Raw genomic sequence first — 12,011 nt, 5'->3', positions numbered from 1 at the left:
TCACATGGGTTATGAGCACACAAGGTAACATCCAGTCACATGGGTTATGAGCATACTAAGTAACACCCAGTCACACGGGTTATGAGCACACAAGGTAACACCCAGTCACAAAGGTTATGAACATACTAGGTAACACCCAGTCACATGGGTTATGGGCACACAAGGTAACACCCAGTCACATGGGTTATGAGCATACAAGGTAACACCCAGTCACATGGGTTATGAGCACACAAGGTAACACCCAGTCACATGGGTTATGAGCATACTAGGTAACACCCAGTTGCATTGGTTATGAGCATACTAGGCAACACCCAGTCACATGGGTTATGAACATACTAGGTAACACCCAGTCACATGGGTTATGAGCACACAAGGTAAAACCCAGTCACATGGGTTATGAGCATACTAGGTAACACCCAGTCACATGTGTTATGAGCACACAATGTAACACCCAGTAGCATGGGTTATAAGCACACAAGGTAACACCCAGTCACATGGGTTATGAGCATACAAGGTAACACCCAGTCACATGGGTTATGAGCACACAAGGTAACACCCAATCACATGGGTTATGAGCATACTAGGTAACACCCAGTCACATGGGTTATGATCACACAAGGTAACACCCAGTCACATGGGTTATGAGCATACTCGGTAACACCCAGTCACATGGGTTATGAGCACACAAGGTAACACCCAGTCAGATGGGTTATGAGCACACAAGGTAACACCTAGTCACATGGGTTATGAGCATACCAGGTAATACCCAGTCACATGGGTTATGAGCACACAAGGTAACACCCAGTCACATGGGTTATGAGCATACTAAGTAACACCCAGTCACACGGGTTATGAGCACACAAGGTAACACCCAGTCACAAAGGTTATGAACATACTAGGTAACACCCAGTCACATGGGTTATGAGCACACAAGGTAACACCCAGTCACATGGGTTATGAGCATACAAGGTAACACCCAGTCACATGGGTTATGAGCACACAAGGTAACACCCAGTCACATGGGTTATGAGCATACTAGGTAACACCCAGTTGCATTGGTTATGAGCATACTAGGCAACACCCAGTCACATGGGTTATGAACATACTAGGTAACACCCAGTCACATGGGTTATGAGCACACAAGGTAAAACCCAGTCACATGGGTTATGAGCATACTAGGTAACACCCAGTCACATGTGTTATGAGCACACAATGTAACACCCAGTCACATGGGTTATAAGCACACAAGGTAACACCCAGTCACATGGGTTATGAGCATACAAGGTAACACCCAGTCACATGGGTTATGAGCACACAATGTAACACCCAATCACATGGGTTATGAGCATACTAGGTAACACCCAGTCACATGGGTTATGAGCACACAAGGTAACACCCAGTCACATGGGTTATGAGCATACTCGGTAACACCCAGTCACATGGGTTATGAGCACACAAGGTAACACCCAGTCAGATGGGTTATGAGCACACAAGGTAACACCTAGTCACATGGGTTATGAGCATACCAGGTAATACCCAGTCACATGGGTTATGAGCACACAAGGTAACACCCAGTCACATGGGTTATGAGCATGCAAGGTAACACCCAGTCACATGGGTTATGAGCACACAAGGTAACACCCAGTCACATGATTTATGAGCACACAAGGTAACACCCAGTCACATGGGTTATGAGCATGCAAGGTAACACCCAGTCACATGGGTTATGAGCACATAAGGTAACACCCAGTCACATGGGTTATGAGCATACTCGGTAACACCCAGTCACATGGGTTATGAGCACACAAGATAACACCCAGTCACATGGGTTATGGGCACACAAGGTAACACCCAGTCACATGGGTCATGAGCATACTAGGTAACACCCAGTCACATGGGTTATGAGCATACTAGGTAACACACAGTCACATGGGTTATGAGCATACAAGGTAACACCCAGTCACATGGGTTATGAGCACACAAGGTAACACCCAGTCACATGGGTTATGAGCACCCAAGGTAACACCCAGTCACATGGGTTATGAGCACACAAGGTAACACCCAGTCACATGGATTATGAGCACACAAGGTAACACCCAGTCACACGGGTTATGAGCATACAAGGTAACACCCAGTCACATGGGTTATGAGCACACAAGGTAACACCCAGTCACATGGGTTATGAGCACACAAGGTAATACTCAGTCACATGGGTTATGAGCATATTAGGTAACACCCAGTCACATGGGTTATGAGCACACAAGGTAACACCCAGTCACATGGGTTATGAGCATACAAGGTAAGACCCAGTCACATGGGTTATGAGCACACAAGGTAATATTCAGTCACATGGGTTATGAGCACACAAGGTAACACCCAGTCACATGGGTTATGAGCATACAAGGTAAGACCCAGTCACATGGGTTATGAGCACACAAGGTAACACCCAGTCACATGGATTATGAGTACACAAGGTAACACCAGGTCACATGGGTTATGAGCATGCAAGGTAACACCCAGTCACATGGGTTATGAGCACATAAGGTAACACCCAGTCACATGGGTTATGAGCATACTCGGTAACACCCAGTCACATGGGTTATGAGCACACAAGATAACACCCAGTCACATGGGTTATGAGCACACAAGGTAACACCCAGTCACATGGGTTATGAGCATACTAGGTAACACACAGTCACACGGGTTATGAGCACACAAGGTAACACCCAGTCACATGGGTTATGAGCATACAAGGTAACACCCAGTCACATGGGTTATGAGCACACAAGGTAACACCCAGTCACATGGGTTATGAGCACACAAGGTAACACCCAGTCACATGGATTATGAGCACACAAGGTAACACCCAGTCACATGGGTTATGAGCATACAAGGTAACACCCAGTCACATGGGTTATGAGCACACAAGGTAACACCCAGTCACATGGGTTATGAGCACACAAGGTAATACTCAGTCACATGGGTTATGAGCATGTTAGGTAACACCCAGTCACATGGGTTATGAGCACACAAGGTAACACCCAGTCACATGGGTTATGAGCATACAAGGTAACACCCAGTCACATGGGTTATGAGCACACAAGGTAACACCCAGTCACATGGGTTATGAACACACAAGGTAACACCCAGTCACATGGGTTATGAGCACACAAGGTAACACCCAGTCACATGGGTTATGAACATACTAGGTAACACCCAGTCACATGGGTTATGAGCACACAAGGTAACACCCAGTCACATGGGTTATGAGCATACAAGGTAACACCCAGTCACATGGGTTATGAGCATACAAGGTAACACCCAGTCCCATGGGTTATGAGCACACAAGGTAACACCCAGTCCTATGGGTTATGAGCACACAAGGTAACACCCAGTCCTATGGGTTATGAGCACACAAGGTAACACCCAGTCACATGGGTTATGAGCATACAAGGTAACATCCAGTCAAATGGGTTATGAGCATACAAGGTAACACCCAGTCACATGGGTTATGAGCACACAAGGTAACACCCAGTCACATGGGTTATGAGCATACAAGGTAACACCCAGTCACATGGGTTATGAGCATACAAGGTAACACCCAGTCACATGGGTTATGAGCACACAAGGTAACACCCAGTCACATGGGTTATGAGCACACAAGGTAACACCCAGTCACATGGGTTATGAGCACACAAGGTAACACCCAGTCACATGGGTTATGAGCACACAAGGTAACACCCAGTCACATGGGTTATGAACATACAAGGTAACACCCAGTCACATGGGTTATGAGCACACAAGGTAACACCCAGTCACATGGGTTATGAGCATACAAGGTAACACCCAGTCACATGGGTTATGAGTATACTAGGTAATACCCAGCCTTCAACTGTTTCTGCTTTGGCTACTTCAACTTGGTTCCTGTTCAATACATCATCAAGAATTGCGCCTATACAGGATTTTTGACTCAGTCTTGCACAACAGAATAGCTGTATGTGTTCTGAGTAGAATTAATTTACCACAATGCATGCAGTTATTTATAGTTGTGATCCAGGTTACAAATTATTTTAGATATGGAGAGGCTGGGCACAATCAGCTGGGATCTTACAAAGATAACTACTTTGTACTCAAACAAATATATTAAAACACGACACAAAAGTCTTTCTAACAACCTATGTTTATTAGGTACATAAATTGATAACTGGAAGACTAAATTGGATAAACCACGTGTATAAATGCACACAGATTAGCCTGGTAACCAGATTACATGGTAAGGGTTAGGGATGTTTACATAATAGTCTGGAATTCATGCAAAGAATTTGATCATCAGCAATTTATGTAAATATATTTGCAATGCCAGTGAATGGACAGTCACACTTTCGTAGGTATGGCAACCCAGGTAATATAGCACATGGGGGAAAATTTATAACTGTCATCCAGTGTTTAGGAAATTAACATATTCAGATTAGTTCTATTTATCAGCCAATCAACAACAATTGCGGCTTGTGGAGGCAAAAATCTTCTAGACTATTGTGTCGAAAAGACCTAACCTGTAAGTACCGTGTCTGGTTACCAGCCCTTGTATCAAAAGTACTTTAAACATAACTGGGAAGTTCAATTTGTAATAGATTGTGAAGACTTTAAACTCCAATTGCAAAGGAAAAAAATAGTTTATGTTCAATGTGTATTCTAAAAATAAGATGTGCCAGCAGCTTTTTATTTTCATTCTATAAATTTATGCTTTTATTATGTTTTTTTATGGAAACTGCATTTTAAATATTAAAACAAGCTGTGATGTGCACGGTTTTACCCGACTTGCTTCTGCTTTAATACATAAAATTAAACAAACATTATACCCAAAACAAAGTAATTTTAGCATTTAACTGTAGAGGGCACAGCATGGCAAAATTTTAGTACTTTTTCTATTTGTCAATGGTCTCTCAAACGGAGTTTCATTTAAAATGAAAGTAAGCTCTGCAAAATTGATAGAAAATGAATATAATGTAACATTTTTTGAAAGCTCAATATAGGAGAAAACAAATACCGTACATACAATTTTTAATATTGGTTTATAGAATTATATAACATAATTTTGTAAACAACTGTTAATAAAGGATGTACTCTTACTACTGTAAAACATGTCTTTTTCGCGAATTTAGCGAGAGAACTGATTTGCTAATTCAAGATGTCACTAATGACTTTATTATCAATTCAAAATGGCCACCAAACAACGAAATCAACAATGACAAGAGATTTGCTAAATCAACATTTCGCTATTACGTCATTTTACCACAATTCGCTAAAATTACATTTTACATGCTTATGTTTTTTTAAATATGGCGTTGAGATATACTTACTTCATCAAAATTAACCACCACCAAATGTGTATAGCACATTAAGCATAAGCATCTCAGAATGAACAGAAATCTTGCAAAAAAGTCAGTGATTTCTTGCAAACACTCACTTTGTGGATTCATTTTTAATCCACTCAATTAACAATGTAAACTAATACATAATCAATTTTACATGTTGAGTAACTGATCAAAATGTTTCCTGGTCACTACCAGAATTAGGATTAAGTTTGGTTACTTAGTAACCGTATCTATTTGAAGCCTACTTGATAAGTAGATTAATATTCTGATTGAGCAATACCCAACTTTAAAAATACATAGCTTTCAAAGCAAAATATGGTGTACAAAATAAAAATATTTTCAATATAAATAAACATAGCAATATTTGGACTATACTAGCATAGGATTAACTGGCCATTCATTTCCCCTCAAATTTTAAATTTACTCAATAAAGTTTCCTGGCATGTTAGCTAGTTACTACAATTGAGAGTATCATACGAGTTGAATAGACGCATGTTGTTTCTCAGAAATATCTTCAAAGGTACAAATGAACCTTTGGATCCTAAGATGTTATAATTACATTTTGTCCAACTTTATTGTTTTTGATTGTTAAAATCGATAAATACATTTTCCATTGATATCTGTACAATACAAAATCAACAATTTTCTCCACCACAAAACCAAGGCTTTGAATAGTAAAATATCAACCTAAAACTGCTCATTTCTGCTGATTGGAAGGCAATCAACATCCATTGATTGACTGAAGAGATGACAAAAGTTATTGCTATTACTTCAAGGCACAATGTGAATTTCAATTAAGTTGACATTCCAGTATCAGCTCTATCTTAATCCCAGTTACAAATCAGCAATCAATCAAATTTGAGTCACTGCCAAGGTCAATTCACAAACTAATCAGTCTGATATTATTTGTTAATGCTATATTATCAGTAAATTGAACCTAAGCTGACCTGACCTGACACTTTCCAAGTATTAAAGAACCATTGAGCTACTTTCAATTGCAATTTTGTCGGTATTTTTAATGCATGTAATACTGAGTCTGAATAATCAAATTCACATTAACAACTGACAAATTTAAATTCAGTTCTAATAAAAATTCATTTTTCTCTAACTAGAAATAATTATTACAAAAATTACTAAATTTCTAATCTCTAATGTTAGTGAGTTACAAAGTATATATAGCACCCTCAAGTCAAATGAAGAGTAGAGCTGTAGTATAACACCGCCCCCTCCCCCATCTTGTTCCAAAAAAAAAGTGCTGATGACAGAAGTAATCATGGAAAATAGGTTGATCAACCAATATGCTAATACAATTATTAAACACCATACTTGCCATTCTTGGCATGGTGTGCCATGAAACTTTAGGTTTGCACAGAAAAATAAGTTCAACTGCCATTCACACTTTTTTTGTCAGCACTGGTATATGCAAATGTTTGTAATACGAGACATTTTACATGTACATATATTATATAAGTGTTCAATTAAACTAACTTTTTAGTAAAAAAAATATTGACTAATAATAAAACATAGTACATGTCATTAAAAATATTAATGACTGTTACTATGACAACATCAAATGTATTTGTATTCTAACAGTACATAAAATAAATGTTTATAACCATTCATAAAAGTTCAATTATATAAAAGTGACCAACAATGACTAAAAAGAAAATTAACATATTTGCTCTATTAGTAGTGCCTATGCTTATGTAAAAAAACAAAAAACAGCCATGTCTATATGGTTAACTAAATATTTTGTTTAAAGATCCCATGATGCACTGGTTTTAGAAGTTGACTGTAAAACTTTCAAAATTAATATTTATGAATGCCAATTCAAATTAAAAACAAGAGGTTGTTATCTGCTATTGGAATCACTTTAGTACAGCCCTCTACGAACAAGGCAGATTACTGATTGGATGACGCTAAAATCATTTTGAAATTATATTCATCTGGTGTGACATTTGAGTTTCTAAATGTTATTTAAATAATAATAAATTAACCATAAACCATATTCACGGTTATTTCAAAATGAGTGCATTGGAAAGGTGCATCTACATGTATTAATATAAATAGAGAAAATATAAATAACAATTTCTGTATATAGTAACTACCGGAAACAGAAAATGGAATACGTTTGAATATATATAACAGAATAAAAAAAAAAACTTATAAACTACAAAAAGAATATTTTAATAAACTTATCAATGTACCCATTGTATATACCGATGTATACATGTATCTGAATTTAGATCAAATTCATATGTAAAGTCAATGCTTCTTAGTTTTATCTAATTTTCATTTCATGTAAAGTCACATTACAATGGAATATTGTAACCACATCTCAAATATGCAAGCAAGACCTGGCAGAGATTTGATGGTTATTCATAATATATACAAGTATAGATTATATAAAATTTATTGAAGGAATGTGGAGTTGGAGTTTTGAGTGAGATGTACAGCAATATAGAAGGTTAAATAAATAAATCAGAGTAATATAGAATTCAAACATTGACTGTTTTAATTTAACTGCATGCTAAGGAGTTCAAACATTGATTGTTTTAATTTAACTGCATGCTAAGAAGTTCAAACATTGACTGTTTTAATTTAACTGCATGCTAAGGTGTTCAAACATTGACTGTTTTAATTTAACTGCATGCTAAGGAGTTCAAACATTGACTGTTTTAATTTAACTGCATGCTAAGGTGTTCAAACATTGACTGTTTTAATTTAACTGCATGCTAAGGTGTTCAAACATTGACTGTTTTAATTTAACTGCATGCTAAGGAGTTCAAACATTGACTGTTTTAATTTAACTGCATGCTAAGGTGTTCAAACATTGACTGTTTTAATTTAACTGCATGCTAAGGAGTTCAAACACTGACTGTTTTAATTTAACTGCATGCTAAGGAGTTCAAACATTGACTGTTTTAATTTAACTCCATGCTAAGGAGTTCAAACATTGACTGTTTTAATTTAACTGCATGCTAAGGTGTTCAAACATTGACTGTTTTAATTTAACTCCATGCTAAGGAGTTCAAACACTGACTGTTTTAATTTAACTGCATGCTAAGGAGTTCAAACACTGACTGTTTTAATTTAACTGCATGCTAAGGAGTTCAAACATTGACTGTTTTAATTTAACTCCATGCTAAGGAGTTCAAACATTGACTGTTTTAATTTAACTGCATGCTAGAAAATTAAAACACGTTGCATGTACACATTTTAAAACTTTCATCCTAAAATAAAAGTTTTAAAACCAAACACAGTACATTTGAACTGTGAACAAAGGCACTTAATTATTGCTTACGATAGTAAGCATAACTTATGCTACTGTGGAATACTTTATTTTCGCTGGAATTAATTTTCACTGAAAAGGCTTTTTGGGCGTTTTGTATGGAACTTATTTTCACTGATTTTTGATGAATTTAATGTGAAATATAGGAAAAAAAGTATATTCGCTGGATTTTATTTTCACGGAATCATCCATTCAGCGAAAATAAATTCCAAGCGAAATTAAAGTATTCTACAGTATTAGATAAAACTAAAAACTGAATTCTATTATACAATAAATCAATATGCAAATCCACTAGTTTACCCAGTTAAGTGGCTGGTAGGCACTGTGCTGGTGAGATCAAACTATTACATATGGCATCTGAAAGATCGTACCTAAATTAGGATTTCAACAGTCTGTAGACGAGATGCCAATTTTTAAAGGGGTGGTACATATTGCTATGTACATTTAACCACTGAAATTAACAAGATGGAACTATGTAAAGAGACTGCTGCAGTTTCAGACACCTAATGTATAATCTTACTAAACAGTGATTGATGAGTTGTACGTCTTTAATTTACTCAATCAACCAATTTATCACAACAGTCAAAGCACATTTTGAATTTTAATTAGTTTTACTTGCCAGACAATGTTAGGAAAGGCAGTCTACAAGTCAACTCTTGAGTTCTACGCAAGAGCTGAAATTTAGCAAACGTGTTTTGGGGATGACCTTCCTGAATAATTTAATGGGAGTTTTTTCAAATGATGGAAACATAAGTAAAAAAATATAAGTTTCAGATCAATGCATGCCAGTTTGAAATCAGCCGCACAATAATGTTTTTTTTTGGTGACATTTTTGAAGAAAAAAATGAAAATTCAGAAATAGGAAGAAGGATGTCACCTGCTGGTACACAAGTCTATTACACATGCCCAGAACACATGTATAAAATATTCTCAATGGCACGTACAGGTTTGCTATTGAATGCTTATGTTTTTGCGAATAAAGCACAGTTCAAAGATGAACAGAACCTTGCCTTGAGAACAAAATAAAAACAAAAAACAAATTCATCAGTTTTTCTGAGAAATCTTGGACTAGAAATCTATTTTTATGTTTGGCCTAATATTTTTAATGCATGATCTCTCTCAAATTAAAACAATATGTATCCAAACAACAAAAATGTCAAAACTTAATACTAACTTAAATAGTAATATAAAAAAAATTGTCATGGGCTGACTTTCGGTAAGGAATACAATAAATGGATTTGCAAAATTGCAAAAACTTTAGTATGTATGTACTTTATATATCTAAAAGGCAATCGTGGTTATACTTGTCTATAGTGAAAAAATTAAAATCTATCTACAATTACAGAATAAAATGAATTATCATACGAGTTATACCAATATCATACATTAATATCGAGAAGAGGCAGAGGTCATGATGACACCACGTTAAGTACACTTTGTTTCTAAAATCCCTAAGTCTGATTAAAATGATTATTGCAATATCTCATAAAGTAAGTATACACAGTAAATGTTGCTGCATTGACGGGAAAGGATCGCAGTAAATTAGCTGATAATCCATTAAGAAACACTCTAAACCCTTCGGCTTTAATACTCTTGCGCAGACAGTCAATGGTACCACGGTACAATGGGGTTCCTTCAACGGCGTCTGCCTGAATACGTGATTTGATTACATCTATTGGGTGAGACAGAAGCCATGAACATGTGCCACTTAAGCCTCCTGCAATTATCAATTCAGCCAGACCAAGGTTTTCACCTTTTGGATGACGAGATTGAAAAAACGTACAAAAGGTTTCATAAGCTGCAAAATACAGAGTAAATCCTGGAATATCTCTAATGAGAGTGGAATTCAATCCACGGTAACATCCCTTTATACCTTCTTTAATATATATCTTGTATATACACTGTATAGAACCTTTATATGCATGTTTGTGTGTGGAATAGTAGTGATGGCTCTCCCCTTTCCCTTGCAGTTGTAATCGTACTTTAGCTAGCTCCATGGGACATGCCACAACACACTGCACAGCACCAGCAGCAGCACCAGCAATAGAGTGGCTCACTATGGTTTGATCTTTGAACTGCCTCAGGGTATTAGCTTGTACACCAAAGATAATGGCATTTATAAAAGCAAGTCCAGCTAAAGGCGATGCAAGTCCTTTATATAATCCAAAAAACTGGAAATAAAACAAAATATTATATCCATGATTTAAAATTGCAATGTGACAAGATGTCCAAACTGCAAATGTGACAGGTTGGGCAGTCTGAAAGTGTGACAGGTTGTCTAGTCTGCAAATGTGACAGGTTGTCTAGTCTGCAAATGTGACAGGTTGTCTAGTCTGCAAATGTGACAGGTTGTCTAGTCTGCAAATGTGACAGGTTGTCTAGTCTGCAAATGTGACAGGTTGTCCAGTCTGCAAACGTGACAGGTTGTCCAGTCTGCAAACGTGACAGGTTGTCCAGTCTGCAAATGGGACAGGTTGTCCAGTCTGCGAATGGGACAGGTTGTCCAGTCTGCAAATAATGACAGGTTGTCCAGTCTGCAAATAATGACAGGTTGTCCAGTCTGCAAATAATGACAGGTTGTCCAGTCTGCAAATAATGACAGGTTGTCCAGTCTGCAAATGTGACAGGTTGTCCAGTCTGCTTATGTGACAGGTTGTCCAGTCTGCTAATGTGACAGGTTGTCCAGTCTGCAAAAGTGACAGGTTGTCCAGTCTGCAAATGGGACAGGTTGTCCAGTCTGCTTATGTGACAGGTTGTCCAGTCTGCTAATGTGACAGGTTGTCCAGTCTGCAAATGGGACAGGTTGTCCAGTCTGCTTATGTGACAGGTTGTCCAGTCTGCAAATGGGACAGGTTGTCCAGTCTGCTTATGTGACAGGTTGTCCAGTCTGCTAATGTGACAGGTTGTCCAGTCTGCAAATGGGACAGGTTGTCCAGTCTGCAAATAATGACAGGTTGTCCAGTCTGCAAATAATGACAGGTTGTCCAGTCTGCAAATGTGACAGGTTGTCCAGTCTGCAAACATGACAGGTTGTCCAGTCTGCAAACATGACAGGTTATCCAGTCTGCAAACATGACAGGTTGTCCAGTCTGCTTATGTGACAGGTTGTCCAGTCTGCTAATGTGACAGGTTGTCCAGTCTGCTAATGTGACAGGTTGTCCAGTCTGCTAATGTGACAGGTTGTCCAGTCTGCAAATGGGACAGGTTGTCCAGTCTGCTAATGTGACAGGTTGTCCAGTCTGCAAATGGGACAGGTTGTTCAGTCTGCAAATAATGACAGGTTTTCCAGTCTGCAAATAATGACAGGTTTTCCAGTCTGCTAATGTGACAGGTTGTCCAGTCTG

At 37.7% G+C, this 12,011-nt stretch overlaps 1 protein-coding gene across 1 annotated transcript in view; it reads right to left on the bottom strand.

The window, feature by feature from the left end:
- Positions 1–4,162: 4,162 nt before the first annotated feature.
- LOC100375553 (mitochondrial basic amino acids transporter-like) overlaps positions 4,163–12,011 on the bottom strand; it is a 31,377-nt gene continuing 23,528 nt past the window's right edge. The window contains exon 5 of the mRNA XM_078005714.2: positions 4,163–10,838. Coding sequence (XP_077861840.1) covers positions 10,119–10,838 — 720 coding nt within the window. The 3' untranslated portion in view covers positions 4,163–10,118. The remainder of the gene's footprint in view (positions 10,839–12,011) is intronic.

This window comes from Saccoglossus kowalevskii, chromosome 2 (genome assembly GCF_978046115.1).
Source record: "Saccoglossus kowalevskii chromosome 2, keSacKowa6.1, whole genome shotgun sequence".
Lineage (NCBI taxonomy): Eukaryota > Metazoa > Hemichordata > Enteropneusta > Harrimaniidae > Saccoglossus > Saccoglossus kowalevskii.
Note: the sequence above shows the minus strand (reverse complement) of the source record. Positions and strands in the feature narration are given on the sequence as shown.